Source organism: Haliaeetus albicilla, chromosome 9 (assembly GCF_947461875.1).
Source record: "Haliaeetus albicilla chromosome 9, bHalAlb1.1, whole genome shotgun sequence".
NCBI classification, from domain to species: domain Eukaryota; kingdom Metazoa; phylum Chordata; class Aves; order Accipitriformes; family Accipitridae; genus Haliaeetus; species Haliaeetus albicilla.
In genome coordinates, this window is record NC_091491.1 from 2,415,231 (window position 1) to 2,440,106 (window position 24,876).

Genomic DNA, 24,876 nt, shown 5'->3' on the forward strand with positions numbered 1-24,876 from the left:
CCCCTGTGTGTGGGGTGGCTCTCCTGGCTGCAGGGTACTGACCCCGCCGGGCGCTCCTCCCCAGAAGCCCTCTCCCCACGCAGAGGGCAGCCGTGCCTCCGCTGCCGCTGAAACCCAAGCAATGCCGTGCTGGGGACTCGCAGGCGTGACGGCTTCTGTGCTCGCCCATCACTGTAAGTTCGGCATTTCTACAGCAAGGCAGCTTCCTGCGCAGAAAAATATCTGCGCTCTTTTTCCTGACCTCTAAAAATGGGGTCTCATTTCATCTTCCCAAGCAGCTGCGGAGAGCAGCAGCTGGTGCGGAGCAGCAGGGAGCGGCCTCACGCAGAGACACTTTAAGTCGATGGAAAAAAGCCGGTGCCTCAAGGCCAGGCTTTCAAAGGTATTCACAGAGAGCCAACCAGTGGGATTCCCAAAACTGCTCCACCAGGCGAGCTCCTCCCCGCCTGACCCTGGTGCATCCATCCAGCAGATTCGGAGTATGACGGTCAGGGACGGCATCCTAAAAACTGGGGCAAAACTCCCAGATTTTCACTGCATTGCTGTATGTTCACGGCACTTTACAGGATGTGACGGGGCACTGCCGGGGCAGTGCTCCCCTACAGAACGGTGCATATGCAAACACAAACAGGAGTATCGTTACCGTGATGTACCAGCACGAAACACCGCACGCGCAGGACACGGCTGAAATTCAGAGCCCATGCCAAAGCTGGAAATTAACTACCTTTTCCCCTCAATTAAATCTGAGGATCTGGCATCACAGAAATATCATCGGCGTGCAAGCTTTTAATTTTCCATGTACCTCCACAGGCTGTATGAAGCGCTCACACAGAAAAGCTGGAACAATGCTGGTGTCTGAACCACGGTATGCAGAGCAGGAGCTGAGCTGCCAAATATTGGGAGCGTTTCCCCTGCCACCGGGGAGAGTCACCGTGTCACCGCTGCACGGAACAGGCGCAGCACCCAGCGCACTGGTCACATTATGCAAAAAAAAAGAAGAGGAATCAAACCTCTTTTATTTTAATAGCTGTACATAATGAAAAGTGTCTTTATCAGGTACACGTATTTATCCCAACCTTCAGATGAAGAGGGGAAATTTTCACTCCTTTCAAACGACTGTGGGACAGGAGTTAAACTACAGGTCAAAATGGCACTCAATACACTGGCCTGAGAACAATACTTCTCATTCAAATCCACAAGCCAGCCACTTGCACTAGTCATCCCCAGCAATTAATCCCCCAAGAAACACGTTTGATTAAATCTTTTCAAGCAAATCCTTTGCTTTGCTTTTGTTAGTTCACTTCTTGTCAACATCTATTAAAATATGCCTTTAATTCTCCCACAATCTTAAAAAACACCGATTCCACTGTCTTCAACTTTAATCAACTGTATGGCCGGCATTTTTCATTTCATAATAATGTGCTGTTTGGAATTCAAGAGGCAGGCTCAACATCAATCATTCGGCAAGAATTTTTCCACTGCAATAAATATGCAAATGAGGAAAGCCAGTCAGTCGTATTTCAGGCCCGACTTGCTAGTGTTTTAAAAAAGACACAAATTTATTAATTGCCGTTGGCCAGCGGAATCCTATTACTTTGGGCATTGATTACAAAGCTGTGTGAGTGATTATTGTGCAACTCGCAGGCTATCCAGGCATGAGGAAAAATTATTAAAGCAAGGCAGAGATTATCAACTCAGAATAACAATAAGCCTTAACATTTTAGGCCTCTAACTTCTTCAACAAAGAATTACGCCAGAGCTCCAGTGTATCATAATTCTGAAGTCTGTCAGTATTACTTTTGGAGCTTGCTCTATATTCCCAACAGCAGAGCAACGTTACCAGCCAGGAAAAGGTGGGGGGAATTCCTCCAGGTATCGCATCTTAAACATGGGGCTTTGGACAACAGCTTTTCTGTAATTCCCGCCACGGAACTAACTCTAGGAGGAACAATATGGTGCAGGCAGGACTTCCACTCTCTTCAGTTTTGCACCCCCATATGTCCTGGTACCCCAAAACCAAGATGGCACAGAAATAAAAGGCTGGTACTGATAAGCCTAAGACAGAAGCTACAAGAGCTAGCCTAGACTAAATTACAGGCTAGCTGCAAGCCCTTTGGCAGCAGAGCGCGATCTGGGTTTTTTTAGAGGTGGTGTAGTTACGTATACGTTTCTCACGGACTTCAGCTGAATCTGAGCACAAAGCACTTGTAAATCTGTCCAGGTTATTTTAGGAAATTACGGGAGTAACATTCCCTTCACGCTTCCCAAAACACTGAGTTTGTGGAATTTTATCAAACGGTAGTAGGAAAAAGGCCGACTTTTCTGCTGATTGCAAAAAAAGGCCTGCTCCGTACAGAAGGCCCAATTTGCTGGTTCCATTGGAATGCAAATGATGCAAAAGCCTTTGCAGAGGGGAAAATTGTATTCCTTCAGCACAAAGGAGCCAATGCTGCAAACCCTTTTCACGCAAGCAGTTCAGCCTACTCCCAAAGAGTTACAGAACGGACTCAATTTAGCCCTTTCACTCTAATATTACTGTGTTTGACAGTAAGGACAACAGGATCGGACATAGATGAGTTTGCTAAAAGTAAAGAAAATAACTAGATGCAACAACAGAATAAAAGGCTTGGTATTCAAGGATTTTATTAGTGGGGACTGGGGGAGGGGGAAAGCTGAGAAGAGAGAGAAAGAGAAACACTTCCATGAAGTTCATGCTCTGCTGATTCGCCTCAACCATCATCTTTTGATATCAGCCCAAACCAGGGAGGGGACAGGGCTTGTAAAAATGAGATTTATAAAAACTGATGTTTTACATTACTGTAAATGTAAAGAAGCTGACAGCATGCATTCCCGTCTCTGCCAGCCAGGAATCCCCAAGTACATATGCAAGAATGAGGAAGGAAGAGGAAATGTGAAATTTCATACTTATCTAGATATTAAGGCCAGAAGGGAACATTAGCCCATCTAGACTGACCTCCCCATATAATACCAGGCCATTAATTACATTTATCATGACAAGCACTGAGTTTCCATCTCAAGGTAACCAATTGCCAATTAATCCAAGTTAGCTGACATTTGCACATGCTTGTCTGGATGCTTTGCAAGCCTTTGTTTCCCTGCATCTTGTTTGTGGAGTATACAGACTAACATGCAAAAGTATTTAGCTAAACTCAGTTTAATTAGCTATTAATTATCTTGGGAAACTTAAGTGTAGGCAAACCTATTTGATGTGTTTAAAATGTGGTGTAATCCCACAGTCCAGAGTTCGGGTGTATCAGGTCAACAACTATGGACTCTCCTAGCATTTCTTGCACTAGAATTTAAGACAGCTTTAAAATAAACCTCAAACACCAATAGTATCCAACACATATGGCTACGAAGATAACCTATAAAATGGGAGCATTTCAATTTTACCACATCTATACAGGAGAAGCAGGCAAAAATTCTGCTCAAAAAGACTAAATACCACAAGCTAAAAGCCTTGGCACTCAGTCAGGAAGGGCAAGAGGTTTTTTTTTCTGGGGGAAAAAAAAAAAAAAAAAAGCCCCAAATTGCACCTAATATAAATATCCTGCACTTCTCTACCACGATCCACAATTCACAGCCAGTAACGACAAGCCACAACATACTTTCCTGGTACCTTGCACAGCCCAAATTCTGCACATGCACAAAACATCTCCCCCTGCCATTACCCAACTAAACATGCACACAAACAGCAACAGAGCTCCAAAACCAAGACCTGTGCCTTTGTCTAAGGCTCCTCACTTCATATCTCTTCCCTCTCACCCGCTGGCATGTATGCAGAATGGCCACCCATGAGCCTGGGAGCTTATCATCCTTACTGACCCCAGTTCTTACCAAAAGTTCTCCACAGCACAGGATCATTACAACAAAATTTACAAAAAAGGGTCTGATTCATTCATTTATTTTAGTTGATAGAAAAGTCTTTGTTAAAGTCAACAGGCTTTGGCTGAGTCCCAAAAAGAGTTGACTAGATTCTTCATTAGATCAGAGAGGAAAGGTGAAATTTGGGGACACCTGTATCCACAGCCATTTAAATCAAATTCAACCCTGCATGAATTGACAAGCATGATATTTTTTGTATTCATAAAGTGTCTACACTAATACAATTCAATTAAAATGAACTACCAGTTTTAAGTGGGCTAGATCTGATCACAATAATTTACACTCAGGCTTGAAACCCAGTTCTGCTGTCACACATTTGTGCAGGCTCCCAGTAAAATCTTCAAAGCAAGAATATATTTAAGTCCATGATCTTGCCTAGCACCAATTAATCCTGTAACTGCTCTATGCCTCTGGAAACTGTGTAATCTGCCTGTGCCTCAGTTCCTCCCCCACTCCCCTGTGACACCTACCCTGCTCTGTATTAGTGCATTATCATCTCCAGATGTACGTATAGATACATTTTAGTTTTAAAAGTGATGCACCAATAGAGATGATAACAAAACTATGAGTGAATTATTGGCAGCTGATTCCTGCAGGCTTCTCTAAAAAATCCCGAGCCTGTGTCAATAAAGCACATTTCATCTGACAGCTTTTCTCTAACCAGATGCGTAAAATGACAACCAGGTGCAGCCGAGGAGCGAGGCAGAGGGTGAGCCCATCAGACAGAGCATGCTGCACAACTGGAGAGGAGAACGCCTTGCCAGACACATCCTCTCTTACAGGAAGTGGAACAGGTTCTCCAGTACCTAAAGCAGACTTGATCTTATTCAAAGTTAGTCAATGCTCGATCAGCTTCTTTGATACGACTTACCTGGATGTTGTATAGAATGTTTTTTTTTTTTTTTAAAGATCAGGAATCAGAGTAACAGAACCCAGCAAAAATCGTCTATTAAAAAGACACCGAGAACATACAAGCATACACTAAATAGATACGAAATAGAATCTTTCCCTCTGTCTTGAGTCCCTTTTCAGTGAAATATTACAGAACCAACCCAAAGAAAATAAAGATATTCAGTGTGAAGCATTCATACAGAAACGTTTAATATGCAAGAATGTAAAACCAGAAAACACATGGCATCTTCGGAGGTCTCCTGCTGGCAATGAATGTAAGTGGGATTCTTAATCACATCCTTAAGAGGCCTTGTCCACAAATGTGCTGTTTAGTCACAAGCCACAGATATTTGTCATGGGAGCAGTTAACCAGCCTGGCGTACCAAGAGCCCAACTCAGGCAATTATTATAAAGGTCCACATAGCTCCAGGTGGAAGAACAGTTCTTTACCAGCACACCCACTACTAGTGCACCTATTTCCACCCCAGAAATAGACACTTCCAGGTCAGTCAAAGTGTTTGGACTGGACTGGACTTTTAGAAGCAAAAAGTCAAGATCTCTTTCATTTCCCAGAAGGCACTGCACACCCAGCCTTCTGCAGTCCTAGGCAAGTCCTGCAAAGTTTTACAAGTGCTCCCTTTTGCTCTACTTCTCAATAAAACATAATTAAATAGCAACTGTTGGCTAGCTGCACCTGAGACATATAACACCTTAAGGGAATAACTAATCAATGTGCAATATAAGTTATCCAGCAACTGACTCTGAGTTGAAGAAACTGGCTACAGTAAGATTATGAATAGTGGGTCGCTTCCCTCAAACTTTACAGGTAGTTCACACTCATTTCCCTTGTTTCATCTTACCACGTCTTTCTTTTGAATAAAAGTTTCTTCGCGGCACCCCATTTAAAACACACATTGAAGGATGTAAATAAAAGGTGCACATGCTCTCCTATTCTGCAGTCCAAACTCAGTACGGAGAAGGAAAGGCAGGACTGGGAACCACTGTTCAGGCAGTAACTCCTGTTTCCCATTTCAAGGTGTAATTGCATCCCTAGAGTGGCCACAAAGAAATATGCTATCCGTAATGCCACCAGGCATTGTACCTGGTAGGGTACAAAAAAGGAGTGGTCTCCACCATTACATTTAAGTTATTCCCAAGAGGCAAAACGCACTATTCTACTATCCTCGGGCCCCGGTGCAGCATGCTCATAGGGTGGACAAGGTCATGCGTTGCAGCATTGCTCATCAGCCAGCTGTGCTAACTGCAGCACTCTTCAACGCCCTGTCTCCAATATAAACTCATCTCTTTGTGTGAATGAGCCCAACACAACAGTTCTTCTGGAGGGATTTCAAAGGGGATACTATAGAAATGCTATATGATGGGGGAAACAAGGTTTCTTCTGGATAATGCACCCTCCTTGAATACAAGAAATACAGGAATTGAATTCTGTGCATGGATGCAATGCCACTAGCTCATGGCCACAGAGAATGTCCAAGGATGAATCATCTAGAGTAACATCACAGTGACCAGGAAAATAAGATACAATTGACTACAGAGAATACAAACATCACTGTGAGTTGAGAAAAGATGCACAAATTTCAGCAGAATTTAAAAAGCTGTATACACTTTGGTATCTATTAGCAGCAGACAAGGCACTGTGCTGAAAAGTTCAGGCCGCTGCTAGGCAGAGCTCACTGCTGCTGCTCCATTAATACATTAATAACCCAGGCAGGTTTGGGGATAATGGCCTTGCAAGCACATGGAGCATTTAATTTGATTTTTTTATCTGATTCACTTTATTCAGGTTTATTTTCTTATTGATCACAAACCTTTGTATAACTTCTCCACAGCTCTACAAAGTGTAAATAACAGTTAATATTTGTTGTCCCCACTTTTGTTCTTTCAGTGAGCAAATCCATTCTTACAGACCCTGCATATCTACCTTTTACCAAAACCAGTATTTTCTCCATTTCTCCAAAACAATTTATCTTGAGCTTATGCTGAAGAATAGAAATGTGGGATTCCAATATTTTCTCTTAATCTGCTGACAGATGGAGTCAAAGCAAAAAAAAAAACCCACAAAAATTCAGCCAGTAGTTTACATTTCAGGGACCTATTGAACTCTTGAGAAGTGAAAGCATATACATATGAAAACATATACAACTACTCGTCCCTTTAAAGTCTTGCAATTTCCATCAGCGTCTTGCCTTCGGCCAGATCCTCACCTGGGTTTCTGTATGTTTTTAACTCCTCATCTCACCAACTAAAAACTGAAAATAACACATTATACTATTTAAAAGCTAGAATTCCCAGCTCTTTTTGTGGAGCACAAAGTACTAGTCACTGAAACATTCCCAGCTTAGAATTTTTAACCAGAATTATAAAGAGAAAGTAATTAAAATAGCAAGAACAGAGCTACATCACCATATTGGGAAGCCCAGCTACCCAGGGCACATAGAACAACTAGCTTCTAGCCTCTGTCGATTGAGAGATATCACTTCTTAAAGCTCTTGTTGCCCTCCTGCCCACCAATTAGCTGTGGGTTTTTTTGTCACTGAATCGAGATTTAACATAACAACCCCCAAACCTAGGAACCGTTTAATTCCTGACACTGGATGTGGCTTCACTAATGTTGCTACCACCTCTTCTTTGGCTCCTTCTTGCCCTTGAGGTAATTTTTGGTGACATTTTCATGATATCCACTTCTAACCTTCCTCCCCCTTGAAAACATACATAGAAGTATGAATGGCAGGCATGCAATCTGTGCAGAGACACAGCACAGAAACTTGCACCTTGCACTCTTTTTCTATGTAAATAATGCAAGGATCCTGCGGGAACATGCCAGGGATTGGAATTTTTAATTAATGGGTCTCTTTAATGTGCAAATCAGGAGCAGATTGCAAATTCTGACTTGCATTGATTATGAAAAACATTAATTGAACGTGCAAGACCCCAAACAGAGGCAACATCTCAAGCCCTGGACTAGACTGGAAGATACGGTGCAAGAGAATACAAATGTATCTTGGAGAAACAGACCACTCCAGGCGGCAGCACCTCAGAAACGTAAGCTGTGGGAGTTCACGTGTGCAGTGCATTAAAGGTTAAACATTTGCACTGCATTCAGAGCGCAGCCACTGTAATTTCAGTATTAAAAACCACTCAGACTTTCTCCACGGATGCAAAACAGGAATAAACATGAGCTCCATGACCACAGTTCGGTCTCCAATTTGTATGTAAAAAGGGTGACAGAAAAAAATCTGGAATATAATTAAAGATTTAAAAAAAAAAAAGGGGGGGGGCAAGAAAAAGTAAGACAGTGCAAACAAAGCAATGCTGTCTCTTTAAACAGAAATTCATCCTATATAAATTATGGCCATAAACTTTTCCTGCAGTGCAGCCTAATTAATTCTTGTTCTATACACAAAGGGAAATGCTGGGTGACAAATGGGTGTGAAGCCTGAAAGCTGCCAGGTCTGCAAAACATTTTCTACTTCAATTTATAAGCAATTTTGCAGTAAATCATCCACCAGAACCTGAGATCTCAGGAATCCAAGACTGTCCAAAGCGTGTTGTATCATTTTTTTTTTTAAAATTATTTCATAAAAGATTACAAAAATAATAAATTAAACACTTGAGGTTTTGTAACCTTCAATCTTGAAATCTGGAAAACAAGCATGACCTTACCATTTTCATTTGGCTTTAAAACTGCAAATGTATAAAGCACTGCTGTCTACTCTTTAACACAATTATACTCAAACCCTTAGGGAATTTCACTACTGCGACTAGCTGCACAGAGGGTTGTCCCAAGCGGGAGACACCAAAGAAGCAAATGTATGAAGGACCATTTTCCATTTCAAAAAATTCCTCCTTCCTGTGAGCACAGAGCAGAAATTTCAGGAGCGATGGAAGGACTTGGGATAAATTACTGAAAGCATTCTGGGGCAGCTTTCAAAGAGATGTGAGGGACTTGTCCAGGACCTCAGAGAGAGCTGGGTACCAAGACCTCTCTGTGCCCTCCTGCCTTCAGCAGGCTACAGTTTACACCTAGAGTCTGGATTTTTGGCACCAACTGCTTTGTGTGGCTTGAACACCAAATCATTTCCTCCTATTCAATGAAGGTGATGAAAGCATGCCAAATTTATTCTGTGGATTTGGAAAGAAGTGCTGAGGCTTCCCTGAAAGGAGATCATCATCCAGTCCAAAACAGTGTCAATGTCATGATTATCCCAAATCCTGTCCAAGACTGAAGCACATCACGTACAAGGGAACGAACTCAATGTTCAGTATTTACAAAGTCCTGTCTTCCACTCATCTTTAAACTTACTCGCGCACAGTTCTTCTAATTTTTCCTGTCCGGGGAATGGGATCCTACCCACAAGCTGGTAATACAATTGGGATGAGAACTCAGGAGTTCAGAGATGTTTACCCAGCCCACTACCTCACCGTTCAGAATCGAGTAAAAAAGTTTATTTTTACAGAAGCCACTAAACCACTTGATCAGCTAAAAATTAGGACTTTTACTGGAAACTGATTTATAATAAGTGAAATTTTTCCCCCCTCTCATAAATCAAGGTGCATCAATTCATGAAAGAATGTTAAATACATCATTATCATGTATATTTTCAGAAAGGACTTAGTTTCACCTCCTGAATTGATAAGAGGGTCACAGCCCTGTTATCCAGGCAGAAGCTCTGTGAATGAAGACATAACACAGCTCAGACTGCCCATGGGGTAAAGCTCTAGCCATTGATTAGACATGAATCCCTCTCCCAGGGCCCAACACAGCAAAGTAAGAGAGAAATGGGTCTTTGCCACATAACACCAACTACATCCCTAGTCTTTCATAAGATCTTCATGTGTAAGTTTACTCCTTATTTCATGCCTGGCACTTTGTAACTTCCGCAAAGAGCATTTTTGCAGGGCAGTGAAAGATAGCTGCACTGGACAATAGTGTAGCTCATCAAAAAGGACTATTTGTTGTAACCTACTTTACTGTACAATTACAGATTGTATTTTAAAAGGATAGAAATTTAAAAAGTGAATATAACTTTGGTCCTTTAGAGAATACTGGAAAACATGAAACAAGCGTACTAGTAGCAGCAGAATGTTCCTAAATTCATTACTTCCCGTCTGCTAGTCTGAGCACTTCCTCTGCTAACTTTGCCTAGGTCACTTCGGCTTTATTTTCTTGCTGTCTTCACAGATGAAATACAGAACACAAACCCAGGCTATCAGGAACATCAGAGTGTACTATTGCAACTTTCCCGCCCAGACTTCTCTATGAGAAGAGGGCGGGGAGGGAATCACTGAGTAGTTATTAACAGTGGATTTTCCTTTAGTGTTCTGGACAACTGAAAGATGAGCCTCTCTGCTGTACTGTGTACAGTATTATACTCCACGTTCTTGGATGTATTTTGCTTATGGGAAATATCAAAATGTCAACCATTGTTTCTGTTAAAGGTCTTTAATGATATTGCATTTTAGACCTGTAATGAAACATGGTGCTCGGTGCAGTTTGTAATGCATCTCATTAAATACATTAATAACATGTATTTCACTGAAAGGTCAGCTTAGTATTATTGGGAGTTCGCCTTTTTTCCTTAATCACTTCGTTTAAAGCAGCAGAGCTAACTTTAAAATATAAAGTATCTCACCTGCTGTAACTCCAGATAAGCTGATTAGCTACCATGTTCAGATCAGGTATAAGCCGCAAGATGATAGTCAAAACTTGGTGTAGGGGCAAGATTCAGGGTCAAGTTCGATGATGGTAAAAGTTCCTAATCCAGTTTTAAGATGACTTGTGCCAGCCCAGCCCCCAATTTCTCAATGCGCAGGTATCACTACAGCACATACAAACTGGCACATCGTGTGGTTGAATGGATATACAACCACAGCAAACCAGACGGTTCAGATGACATCTCTGATATTTAGCATGAAGGGCTGTAGACACCATTACAGTGTTTCCCACCAACTGGTTCACATAAGGGGGCTTCTCAGGTGCTCACCTACAGAGCTGAAACGTTCTGGAAAGTATCTCAAGATTGGGAAAGAAGAAATAGAAGGGAAAGGGATAACCAACCTGGCAAGCTTTAAAATGCTACTGGGCTTATCTTTATTATTCAAAATCACTGGAAGAATATCCTATGAAGTTTATTCATTTCTGATTAGTGGGATTAGAAAAAAGAACAATCTGTGTAGAAACATTGTCATCTGTGTGGTTTTTGACAGAAAACAACAAACATGTCAGGGAGAAATGGACACCAACTGATACCTGTAGTAATCTGTATTTATTTCTGAGGATAACATACCAGACATTTTATCTCCCTGCACATTTACCTTCAGGCCAGTAAAATAGGTGTCCAATTCTAAAAATTAAATAGACCCACAACACACTGAAGTTGAGTACTTTGCACTTATCAACTGCAGCATGCATACTGTATTTGCCATATTGGAGAATCTCCTACAAATCTCATCAGATCAGTATCATTAATAGTGATCCTAAGAAATAAACAGATGAAGCAGCTCCAAGCTGAAAAGATATTTGCTGTTGATTTAACAGCACCGGCCCTCTCCCTTGGGCTACATCACTCCTGGTTAGGGCAAATCTTTGCATCCACTGACCCAGCACAAAATTGATACCGCAAGGTGTCTCTGAACAAAGCAGCATCCCAACTCTGCACCAAAGACCAATAACCAAACCAATTATTTCTACAATACAGCATGAAACTTAAATTTGATAAGCAAACTTCAATCCCGATGTGAACTAGAAATAGCAGCAGGACCTGAGCTGAGGCTTTTCAACATTACATAAGTGACGACAGGCCACCAGCAGAGATCAGCTAGGCATACACAGACGTGGGTGATAGGAGGCATTTTCCTTGTCTGGGTAGGAAACAAGTTTTGGTTTCTGTTTGTACAGTACCTAATTAATGATTAAGGCAATACAAACCGACAGCTAATACTACAGACACATGCAACTCAAAGCCCTCACTTTCCCATTAACAATTCCCCACACAGGCAAAACGTACTGGCTACAGCAGAGTCTACCCAAAGTAGAAAGACTGAAGAATTCTTACAGTTCTCGACAGCGTTGTCAAATTCTTGTCCACCTTCCTTTCTGAAGATTGGGTAAGTGTCTGGCTGTGGAAGCCGGTTGGCTGTTACGAGCGCCTTCTGCATCTTGATTCTCCCTTCCAATAGTTGATCCCACAGTGCTTCATAACAAAGAGGAAATAAAACAATTATTTAGCAAGCCAAAGCACTTGCTCCTTGTGAAGGAGCTGTTGACTTAACAGCACAGGCCCTCTCCTTTGTGCTACCTTACTCCTGGTTAGGGCAAATCTTTGCATGCACTGACCCAGCACAAAATTGGTACCGCAAAGTGTCTCTGGACAAAGCAGCATCCCATCCTATAATCCTGACTGCAATTTTGTGATCCACAAAAAAATAATGCTCCCTTTGCTTGACTGTTTAAAAGGACATTCTGCAAATGGAGGTTTGATAGTTTAATAGGACAGATAGGAAGAAGTTGCATTCTGTATTACATTTTGAAAAGAAACAGAAGCAGTATCAGCATCACTGCACAGCACTACCAGTGTAGGAAGTCCCCATCCCCACCAATACTACAAGTACATTTAGTACTGGTTCAATTAAACCAGTGGATAAATACACTTCATAACATGAGATTTTGTAGCAGCAGTGACACCAGCTTGCATAGCAGATTTGGCAGAACATTTGCAAATGACTAGGGCTGCTGTAGCATGCACATGCAGTATGCTAACAGCATGTTAACATGCCGAAGTGGTTCCTAACATGGCCAGTTTCCACAGTGTCAGCAAGGTGAAAGTCTTGTCAAAATACAAAGAAAACGTGCACAAACCTAGCTGGTTCTTCACAGCTTTTCCTTTTTCTACTTCTTCAGCCTCTTGTCCTTTTGAGAATGTCATCATCCCCCCATCATCTTCGCTGTCTTTGGTTTCCTTTATATTGTCATGGTTTTCACTCCCATATTCCTCCTCCTCCTCATCTCCTTCTTCCATGCTGGCATCATCTTCATCTTCCCCTTCACTGCTTCCTACATCATCCATCCCCTCTGTAAATTTCTCAAAGTCGGTGATATTCTGGAAACTGAACTTCGATGCCTTGGCCTTGACAGACAGATCTGTCTCTTCGTCATCTTTGAAGTCATCCTCCTGGTCACTGCCAGCACTGCTGGGTTTCTCCTTTGTTTTAGTGCCTAAGCTGCCATTCTCTTCTGAATCTTCACTGCTGCTGTACCATTCATCTGATGCTTCTTCAGCTAAAGAGACAAAAAGTTAATTTACTTACCAGCAAAATGTGCCACTTTGCAGTATGCATCATCAATCGCTACAGGTTTGGGCTATTTGAGCTCCAAACTCCGATTTATCTGTGTATGATGTTACTCTTTGTTTTGCCTAAATAATGGAAACACCGGGCCATATTCACAAAAAGATCTCAGCTCACATTTTCTGCAGCAATGATTAGTAGATCCATGGCTTAGCTTTCCCATGAAACAGTGACATGATAAGCAAACAAGGTTGTCAGAATTCACTATATGCATTTTTAAAATAAGAATCTGTATATACTTGCAGGCCCTGAGATATATTGGCTTAAATATGGGAGCTGTTTCTTTTCCTCCACACAATGTTCTGTCAGTGCACTGAACCTCACCTTACACTTAGTCATACTCTTTCCTCTGCCTGTAGAGGTGACCTCCTCTTTGAGATTTCCCCTTCCCTCAGGCCAAAAAATATGGCCTGAATTTCAGGAAGGCACTTCAAGACGATGTCCAACTTAACTGTACCCATTTACTGCCCTGTAACAGGGACCTAAAATTTGTCATCTCAGTTCACATGGCACTAGCTCAGCTAACATGCTAACATCAAATTGTGAGTAGTCTAAAGGGGAAAGAAATGAGATTTCTTACCAGATCCTTCTTCAGACAGAGCATCTCCCCAGAGTTCTTCTTGCAAAGCTTTGCGAGATGTAGCTTTTCCACTGTACCTTTTATCAGCTTCCAAGAGAGAGGCTGAAGCTTTCTTCCGTATATTACCAACAGGAAAAATGTCATCTGCAGTTTCATCCTCAAATTTGTCAATCACTTTAGCAACTGTAGCTGTGGGGAAAAAAAAGGCGGGGGAAGGATATCTAAACTGAACTGAATTCCAGACTAGACGAACTAGCTGCAGGAAGGAGCCATGGAAAACTCCTCATGCTCTACAAACAAAAATATACTGCAAAGGTAAGCTGGATGGCAACACGGCCTCGCATAAGAGTCTGGCTTTTAGACTCTGAGAGAGAGCAAGGCTCTTCCCTGCCTGGTGAAGGAAAGCCAGTACACTAATTTTCTGCAAAGTGGGAAAGGTTGCTGGGGAATCAAAGGCAGAGAAAAAGCCTCAAAGCTGGGTTTTGTGTAGAGCAGCACCAGTCCTGCCTAGAAACTACTGAGTAAAGCAATACTTAAGATCTAGCAGAAGAGATAAGACAGCTCCAAGGGTATTTTTCAGAAAATATCCTGTGACTTCTCTGCAGCCAGAGGTGTTCTCCCACCTGCCAGGTTAACCTTTGCAGGAGGAAGGGAGATGTTAGACAAACTGACCAATTCCAACCCCCCTCTCAGTACTATGGTCTCCTCCATATACAGGTTTGGTACCACAGGGCTCACTTGCAAAGTGGAGATGGATGTTTATTAACAAACACCAAAAATCTTGCTGAATTTTTTTTTTTTAATGAACACTGCCTACATTGACACCTTCTTCCCTGCCTCTTCTTTATTTTACAGAACCTGCACAGAGAGCTAGACAAACTAAGCCTATCCAAGCCCTTCCACAGAATCATGAGGGTCTCATGAGAAGTGTAGTCCTCTGGGTGGAAGACTCAGTAAAGCTGGAATGCCTTCATTCACTTCACGCTTACAGATTAAATGAGGAACACTGCAATTCAGTTGCACTTTGGCCTCTTGCTATATATATGATCCACATAAATGCATAAACATTTTAGAATGGCTAAACAGAGAACATAATTTCACTGTGGTTATTACCCTCTTTCATACCCATCTTCTCCAGGACACAGGAATGGAGCAGTCCAGCAAAGAGAACACATCATACTATACTCCCTCCTTATTTTCATTCATGTGCAAGACACCCTGTATGCAAAATTACAGGGTTAGCTTTGTTCAACCAACTGAGTGATCCAACTGGCTGAACATCACTAAGTGCTCTTTTAACGTGTGTTTGGAAATGTTAATGCCTCACATATAGTGTTTACTTGAGGCAGGGGGGAAGCAAAAAAAATCTCTTGCTCATAACCAAAGCAACAGGATCAGGTCTAAATACAGTCACTCCAGCTACAAGAGGATGGCAAGATGTGCGGCATCAAGGAACGACTGGGCAAGAGGGGCAGATGCAGAATGACCTGTGGCACTCGATGGATCTTCTGGCATTCTGAGTCTTGGCACCACTAAAGTATGAAGTCTGAAACTAAATCATGATTACTAAAATGGGAAAACGCCTCTGCTGACCGCATTAATTTCCTCAATGGTTACTTCGATGTTGCTTACAAGATACTATTGTATCTCACATACACTTGCATAGAAGAACCAGGCCAGCTGGCACAACCTTTACCATGACTGGTGCCTAGTGCCTCCTAAAGCCAGCCGCTGTCGGCGTGTGACGGTGAACTTGCTGTCTCTAAGAAATGAGCGCAGGAACTGTGCAACAGACGTGCCCTAGAGATGAGTCCTGCCCCACGGTCTCCTGACCGGTGGGACGGCTCTGCCCTGCGGAGGGTAAGTCGAGGAAACACAGGGACCAGCCTGGGCACTGAGAAGATGACACTGCCACCTACATGTCACGGGGCAAGGGATGAATGTCTCAAAAACCCCACAACTAAGGCAAAAAGAGCGGGATTAAAAACATAAGTTGGTAATGGGCCGCATCAAACAGGAGACGTGCTCGGAGACTGGCGTCACCAGCGCCCGCCGGGCCTCCTCCCCGCTCCCACAGCCGCACCGGCTTCGCTTCACAGGCAGAGGTGAGCGGTCCTGCCCTGACGCTGCGCTTTTATTTCCTCTTTTCCTGGTGACTTCCAGCCGGATCCGCTCCCCAGCCTGGCTCCACAACAGCCCGGCCTGCGGCGGGGCCCCGCGCCGGGGCAGCCCTGAGGGGACTCGGCGCTGAGGTAACTCCAGCCGCGGCTCCTGAGGTAACGCCGGTCCCTGAGGGAACGCCGATCCCTGAGGTAAACCCGATCCCTGAGGTAAACCCGATCTCTGAGGTAAACCCGATCACTGACGTAACCCCGGTCCCTGACGTAACCCCGGTCCCGGAGGGGGGCAGCGCCGGGCACGGTGCGGCGGGCCGAGCGCCGCTCGCTGTGGGGGCCGCCCGGAGCTGAGGGGGGCACAGCGAGGAGACCCGACCTCCGCTGGGGGAGACCAAGGCGCCCAGCGGGGCTGAGGGGGCCGAGCCCCCCGCCATCACCATCATCATCATCATCACCATCATCACCATCACCGCCACGTGCGGCCGGTCCGCCGGCACCCCGGCCCGCCCCGGCCCGCCTCCGCCCGCCCCCGCCGGCCGCGGGTATTAAACCCTCCTCCCGGCCCTCCCTCACCTTCCTCCGCGTCGTCCTCGGGGTCGCGTAAGCTGGGCCGGGGGTTGAGCAGCTCCTCCAGCTGCCGCGCTAAGGGCGCCGCCATCTTGTCGAGGGAGGGAGGGAAGCAGGGGCGGGGCCACGGGGCGGAGCCTGGGAGCGGGGGCGGGGCCGGCGGCCCGGGACGGGGCAGCGCGGGGCGGAGGGACGGGACGGGCCCCGCAGGGTCCTACCGCCCGCCCGTCGGTTGGAAGCGCGGGGTCCCGCCGGCCCCGCAGGGTCCTATCGCCCGTCGGTTGGGAGCGCCGGGTCCCGCCGGGCCCGAGCAGGAGCCGGTGCCGGTGCCCGAGGGCGCAGGGCGGGGGAGAGGGACCGGGGGGCGGGGGGGTGAGGGGAAAGAGCCGGCCCAGCGGGTCTCAGGGGCTTCGTGAGCATCCACCCTTTGTCTGGGCTGAGGTGCGTGGGGTGCCCAGCCAGGAGGGACAGGGATAAATAGAAATACCCAGGGAAGTACACACGGCCTGGGGAGCGGGGGCTGTCCCAGCCCCTCACCCATCGTTAACGGGGGGGTAATTATAATTGTGTGCATCGGGGCCGTGAGGGTTGCTGTTGGCCCGGTGCTCTGCAGCTGAGCAGCTCGGGGGTAGCAGTTAGTAGTATAAAAGCGTTATATAATGCAAAAAAAAATCACAACTGTTTCTTCAAGTCAACATTGCACTTTTTTTAGCACTGCTAGCTGCCCAGAACCGAATTAATTCTTTCCTTGTCCCATACGTTAAACACTTTGTGGCCCCTGTTGAAGCCAGGGTCCCTCTTACAGCAGTGAGAGCTGAAAGGCAAGTTCTTGGTTAACTCCGGTCCTTACACCACAGTTACACCGGGCTCAGTGAATCCACACCAGCCTCAAAGCTCCTGAGGTGTTTTCGCCCAACTCTGGCCTAGAAGCAGGAGCAAGGCAACGCAGAAGTGACCTGCCGAGAGCATCAACGAGAAACCGGCTTTTTGCGGGGATTTGCCCGCCGAGAGCTTCTCCCGGCCACTTTGTGGGGTGAGGCAGCCTCAAAGCCCAAGGTCAGACCTGGAATTGGGGATGAGCACTGGAGGCTGGCACCTGTTCTGTTACAAAGGAGCGGGGATGCAAATCAGCATCTCAACTCTGAGTTGCAGATGTAGGTCTGAACTTCAGACCCCACAATGAACAGCTTCGGGGGGGGGTGTCAGGATTTGGGCTTCCCACCACCAGCATTGGCATTTTTTTGCCCGCGAAGGTGCCAGCAGCAACTCGCAAACACGAGCTGGGTACCGGGTCGAGCCCTTGCTGGGAGATGAATTTACATAGCCTGCTCACTCACCCCCTTCTTGTCCGCACAAGACTCTTCCCCACTCCTCGTCTGCTTTTTAAATGCTCTAAAAATTAATCCGGGCACGCTTTCTTTCTAAGGCAGCAGCGTTCAGTGCAGGCAGCTCTCCTACAGAGGGCAGAGGAATATCATCCATCACCGCCGGCTCCAGCAGCCGCGGCTGGGTTACTGGGATGGGACTGGGGGTCCTGGGAGGCACCATGGGAGGAAAAACCCAGACATCTTACCCCCTTCTCAATAGCCTGTGACTCTCCCTACAGAGCTGTGCGATACTGCGAAAACAATATACAGTTCAATTTATGTAAAAACTAATGTTTACCAAAAATGCACATTTTCATTGCAAGCAGAGCCCTTGGATTTTATGCTGTTGAGTATTTCAATCCCGTTCCAACTTTCTTTTGTAGTTATTTTATCATGGCATGAGTGACAGCTGTAATCCTCTGCATTATATATTATGTGGGTTTGCCATTGCTCCAGCAATGTCAAATTAAGCACTGCTTTTTTTTTTTTTTTTTAACCAAGACATGGTTTTATAAAACAAGAAACTTCTACAATGAGAGGTGTGTAGAGTGTGTCTTCCCTGCCTTTGCTTCTAGGTTTGGGTTTTTTCACTTTGAGTTTGTAGGCATTTTGTTTCCAGAGTAAAAGATGCCATTATAAACAAAGGGAGGAGCCTGGAGAAATAAATCTATAGAAAATTAAGTAGCAGAAACAAGTGCTTACCTGAACAGTTACTTAGGAGTAACTAACCACTCCCCAAACCAAAGAACTAGTGCCAAGACCCCCCTGCATCATTGCATTTTCAAACCTCTGCGCTCTTACAGAGTGAAAAAGGGATGTTCTCTAACCTAACAAATAATAAATAGCCCTGTTAATAAAGGGAGAGAGGCTTTTAGTGATGCTTAAATAAAACATACCCAATATAATTAATAAAAAATACACAGTGAGTTGCATTAGTCCTCCGGAGTAAAAAATGGGCTTCTTGAAGTCGAGAGCGTTTTTGCCACTCACGCCAGTGAGATCAGGATTTCACCCACTGAGACTAATGGGACAATTGTTCAGTATAAATCCCGAATCCAGCAACGCATTAAAATTCACGTATGTACAACTGCAAACTCGAGGGCTTCTGACAGAGCTTGTAGACCTGTTTCTTTTCCGTCCTCCATCCGTCACTCCTATCAGTGCAAAACAAACGTGGAGGGGGAAAAGCACACGGCGCTCAGCCGGAGGCGTTGCGCACCCCTTCCCGTGCGCGGGGGGAAGGGGAGAGCCCCCACACTCTGCGACTTGCTCGGGGTACCCCAGCTCCGCTGATCAGCACCCAGACGGCTGCAGGAGCTGTTAATTCAAAATTTTTGATAAGGAGATTCAGTCAATATAAAGTGACATCAAACAGAAAATGCAGCGTATGAAAGTCATGGGTTGTTAAAATATTTCACCGAGAGAGCCTCCTGCTTCGCTGTTTATTCTCTCTCTTTTGCCTTTCACTTAGCAGGGTAATTAAATCAGACTCTCAGGCTCGGTTTTAATTTCTGGTTCACATGCCCTCAAACCATGCTGCCGTGGTTTGGACTCATAATCGTGCTGGGGAATATTTGTACAAAAATTGTATCAATACATTTTAATTTAAGACAATCATGAAAGCCTTTTTATGCATCACGGTCCATTCTGTAAAACCCTCTGCCTGTTTATAAACTATAAGCAGAAGCCGTCAAACTGACTGACATAATTTCTGTGGCATTTTTCCTCTTAATTTTATTTTTTTATTTACGCGCTTGTTTGCTAAAATGGAAGTAACACCCTAAACACAGAACAGATAAACAAGTGAATTTTGAACAGTCTGTACTACAGAAAAGCACTTTTAATTTCTCACACTCAGCTCCTTTTGCTCCCGTGCATTCGTGGAGCTTGTCAGCTTTTAGGAAACTGTCAGATTAGATGGTAGCTTTGGCAGTGAAGGACCGTATCATCCCTGTGTGCCTGCAGAATTACAGGTTATTAATACGAATCCATTTTTCAGAGCATTCCTTTACTTAAATATATAAAAAAAGAAACGGGTTGGCAACACAAAGCCGTTCAGACACCACCACCGAGTAATTCGCTGCTCGCCTGCGCTCAGCAGCACCCGGCGCTGGGTCCCTGCCGCCGCGAGCAGAGCGGTGGGAGCGCGGTGGGCTGCAGGCACCGATCTGCGACGGGATTCCCATAGAGATCCATGGGAATTACACGCGCCAGAGTCGTGTCGACTGAATTTAATTGAATGGCATTATCAACGGCAGAATTTGACCCATATACAGAGCACTGCATGCTGTCCAAAAATAGCTACAAGCCAGAGCTGAGCTTGTCTTTCCGACACTTTGGCTAGCAGATGTGATTTTCCAAACCGACCTTCTTCATTTCAGTCATACTATCTCGTTCAAGATTTTCTTTTTAAATCGGCAAGACAATTTGTCAGTGAAAAAGAGAAAAAAGGAGAGGAAAAAAATTGGGGAGAAGCGGGAAAGAGCACACATCAAACCTATCCACTAAAACAAATTACATAACAGGAAATTTAGCTTATGTACATAAAAAATCGCTCTCCTTATAAATATTTATTACTATTTTTCTTCCGTGTTTTTATTTACTTCAGTATTTCTGATATTCCTAACCCATCACTCATTCAAAAAACACAACTGTTTTAAAGATTTAATCAACACTTAATGGTCCTTACATCTGAAAACATAATGAATATTGTGTGTCTGAATAGATGCACAGCCTAAAGATGCTTCCAGCAGATAAGAATTTTAAAGGCCGCCCAGAGACAACTGAAAAACTAGAAGAAAACCTTTTTTTTTTCAGACAGAGCCAAAAAGACCTATTTTTTCATCCACAAAAAAAAAAATCTCCCCATGCAAACCCCACGTGCGTGCTCTCCTGTGCACAGAAACGCCAGCACGCAGCTATTCTCGAGACGCTAAGCACCATCACGCGAGGCAGCAGCCCTTTGCTGTCGGCTTCGCTCCCGGCGATTCACCGCAACACCCGGGCACGCGTCTCGCTCCAGCCCTATGGAAGTCGGGGGGGTGTTTTCCAGCTCACGTTTACAGTCTGGGCTGCGTGACGATTCTCGCGCCACATAGCATCCTTTCAACAAAATCACACTAGACTTGTCCTGCAAACTTGGCCTTCCTCGATTAGCAGAGCTAAGGATTTCATTCCAAACCACGTGAGAGACCGTCGGCCTCTTTAAAGGTTCAGATTCTGCCAGAAGCAAGCTTGTATTAAAACCGATCAGGGAAGAAAAAAATCTAACTCCCACAGTTGCCAAAAATGCTCTCTAAGCAGAGCACCAAACGTCATCGAAGCGGAGCTATTCCTGAATTTGAAGACAGCCTGTAACAGAAGACTTACGAGAGACCGGTTGTGCCCCTCATCCCCAAGGAGGAACGCGTAGAGGGCCAAGGGGATTCTCCGAGCACCGGACGGTGATACGCACAATAAAACCAGCTACGTGCATCCCATTCAGTGATCCCATGCACAAATGGTGAAAACACTGCTGGAAAATTGGTCGCCCTAAGAGTACCCTTACCATTCCAGTTACAGCAGTCCCAAGCACAGAGATTTAGTAACGTGAAGGTCAGCTAACTGACCTGAAGGCCACATTTACGCTTCAATTTCTGCATTACAATTCCGCATGTAATGAATGAAAAACTCACCAGGCAACAACAAACTTTGCTTTCTAAGCATGACCCCATGCTCTACAGCTAAAAGCACCACAAATACTATTGAAAAAGAAACAGAAGATAGCAATCCCAGAAGGATTTATAATCAGAATCTATTTTTAACGGTCCTGCTAATTTAATTTATAACTTCGTGGGTATTTTGTTGGCATGAGGAATGCTGACCGCCCCAGTGCCATGGCAGACGCAAAGAAAAGACCTTCCAGAACCTGCTCCAGCATCACGATTCCCTGTTCCCAGCTCAACGCCGTCAGCAGCGTTTAAGGACATGTATCCATTGTGTAATCTTAACATACCTGAATTTATCTACTGGGGTAGTAACAGCAAGGGAGACTGCAAATGCTTGCATTTAATATGGTAAGAGCATGCAAAGCTTAAATACAACAGTCTTGTTCAGGGAAAAAATCCAGATTATGGCAAAAGGAATCGTTCCTGAGAGGGCACTGCAATATCTGCCACTTCCGAGGATGGCAAAAGCATGTAAATCACCACCGATATTTTTAAATTGTATTTATTTATAGATTTGTATTGTGCACCCTTCGCTCAGCATTTGGGTACACACACACATATTAAAATAATATACATCATTTGTCTACAAATCGTAATTTAAGTACATTCTTACTCCTGGGATACAGATCTTTTTACAAGTCCCCTGCCGTTCCCCAAGCAAAGGCCTGAGTAAACAGATACCAGCAGCGACTGGAGACGAAGGGAAGGGGCAGCGAGGAGCATCGCACAGCGGCAGCGCGGGGGGACGCGGCGCGCGATCGCTTTGGGCCAAAAGCAGAGTTGTTCGGATGCTGGAAACACGGCATTTTACAGCTGCTTTGATTAGCCTTCAAACTACCTCCTTCGTATAGATGAGCTCAACACGAATAATACTTACAAGGTTCGCCTTGCACCTTTTTTCCTAGGAAACGGTCTTACACGCGGGGTTCGCGCGAGTCTTCGGTCTCGCGCGTTCGAAGACCGAGCCGCCCTGGGCCGTGCCGGGAGGGCGCGTACCGCTCGCCCCGGGAACGCCGCGGATGCCGTCCCGAACGGGGCGAGAAGACGAGGGCCTGCGCGGGGTTTAACGTCACCGGGCTGCACCTTCTGCTGGGACGCAGCAACAAGGTGAAGGTCACCGAAACCAGCAGCAGTCAAGGAAGGAAAGATCAAAAGAGAGCAATTACTTCTAAAAAGGCTTTCGAAATTACATTGCACGTCCGTACAGTCGCATGTCGCACGTCCGTGTTTCTGCAGTTAAACCCCCTAATACCCGCACGTAAAATCCACCCAAGCAACACACATTTCTCGAGGCCCTTCTCCCGCAGACCTCTATTCACCCAAGTAACGCTACCGAAGTCAATGGAAACGCTCTTGTAAACAAGGACTTACAAGAACCCAACGTGACAATGGTTTCAAAAGGAGTTTTGACTGTGCAATTGTTGCTGGATTAGGGTCTTCAGAAACACCGAGCTCGCTCTGAAGAGCACAGAATTCAAATCTGCAAAGCGCTGGGGCCTCCAGAGCGGATCCCGGCAAGCACTGAAGGACGCGCTCAGCCTTAGGCATGGGAACGGCTCCTGGGCTCCCCCCCCCGAAGATGGGCAAAACCCCTGCCGAAGGGATGGGAGCTTCGAAAAAAATACAGGCTCTCCTCCCTCCCTTTTATAGGCCACTGACCTACCCTGAACTGTATCACATCGCTGCCTAAATTAACAGGGAAGAAACTGTACAAATACCTTGTCACCAAAAAAAAAAAAAGAAAGAAAAAGAAAAAAAAAGAAAAACCACTTGGCAGACAGGTTTTCTACAAAATAAGCCTATTTGGTGAAATTCTCATTTAAAATAATTGATTCAACAATAAACCAGCAGCATAGACCAGAAGCGCAAACAGCAGTATTTATCAATAGCACTTGCCCAGATAAGTAAAAGTTTGTCATAAATAGATCACCCATTACTTTGCTCATATAAATGCAAAACAGAGCAACAAAACAGAGCAACAGTACAAAAGACAAATAAATGAGTTAGACACAGAGTCCATGAGTTTAAGAAGTCTCCCCTGTATTTAATAAAGCATGAATTTTTTTAGAAACACTAACAGATCCCTTGCAGATAGTTTTTATCTTTATATTATTATATAAGACATTTTGTGTTTAAAGTGAACTATTGCTTCATCTAGGTGGCCCCTCTGCTGGGCATAGAAACTAGGTTGTGAACAAAATAAAAAATCACCATTGAAAATTACAAATCATACAACTTTAAAGCATTTGGATTTTTTTTTCCCCCCTCAGTCCAAAGAGGTAAATAATTGAATTGCTGGGAATGTAGAAGTCTGTGTTTTAGCGTAAATTTCTGAGTCTACGTAAAATAAAAAAGAAGCCAGCCAGAGTCACGATTAGTTGAGAGACGAAGGAAAATATGCAATTATAGTTCATCCCATCCTATTAGCTCAGCAGGTAGAAAACATTTAGACCAGTGACTTTTCAGAACCGAACCTAATTCTTTGCTTCTAACACAGGTCAAAGTCCTCTCGGAATCAATGAGACTTTTGCTTTTGAAGAACTGAGTATTTGGGATTCTGCAATCATGTATAATTAAAACATTAAATCTGTCATTTCACAGGGTTCCAGAATTTTTTGTTTTGTTTCATTTTTCTCCCAAGAAAATTAGTATGTATCTAGTGCAAAGCAAAATATTCTCCCCCGCTGCCCTTCAGAGAACTTCACATATACCAAACGCTATTAAACAATTGACTTTGTACCAGCTCTAAAAAAGGATTAAAATTACTTTCATGACATTGAGGTTATGCTGTGTTCAAAACCATCCAATCAGGGGAAAAAAAAAGAAGAAAAATTACCTTTGGAGAATTAATTTAACTAAAAATGGGTCAGTTAAAAACCGTATCTTTGCAAGTTCTTTACATTTACAATACATTTTTGTTTATGCATGAAGTAAGCATTTTGAATATGTTTTCTCTTAGCGTAGACCAAGAATAGCTAAATATATTTAACAAATTGCTTAGTTTCTGATTTTGAAATTTAACGTACAGCGTAACATATTATTTGTACTTCAACAACTGAGCCTGCAGATGGGAAGGAAGGCTGGAGCTGCCACTGACTGCTATCTGCATCGACACCAGGGTTTAGACTTCTACCAGAGCAAAAGAGCTATACAGGATTATCAGTAGAGTGGATCATTCTTTCTCAGGGCTATTTTACTCAAGAGAATCCATTTTAAATTGCTTAAAACATCAAATGAAACACAAGTTATCTAAACATCAGATTTTCTAATTTTATTAAAAACGCACAAATTTTATCCAACATGTTTTCTTTCATACAGTGAATGGTCTAATATGCACTGGAGGTCACACAAGCTTAGGTTTATTAGAACAATAA

At 44.2% G+C, this 24,876-nt stretch overlaps 1 protein-coding gene across 1 annotated transcript in view; it reads right to left on the reverse strand.

Moving 5' to 3' along the window:
* AATF (apoptosis antagonizing transcription factor) overlaps positions 1–16,570 on the reverse strand; it is a 56,753-nt gene extending 40,183 nt beyond the window's left edge. The window contains exons 1-4 of the mRNA XM_069790938.1: positions 16,435–16,570; positions 13,745–13,933; positions 12,677–13,096; positions 11,874–12,011 (exon numbers count right to left, since the gene is read on the reverse strand). Coding sequence (XP_069647039.1) covers positions 11,874–12,011; positions 12,677–13,096; positions 13,745–13,933; positions 16,435–16,519 — 832 coding nt within the window. The 5' untranslated portion in view covers positions 16,520–16,570. The remainder of the gene's footprint in view (positions 1–11,873; positions 12,012–12,676; positions 13,097–13,744; positions 13,934–16,434) is intronic.
* Between the last annotated feature and the right edge of the window lie 8,306 nt (positions 16,571–24,876).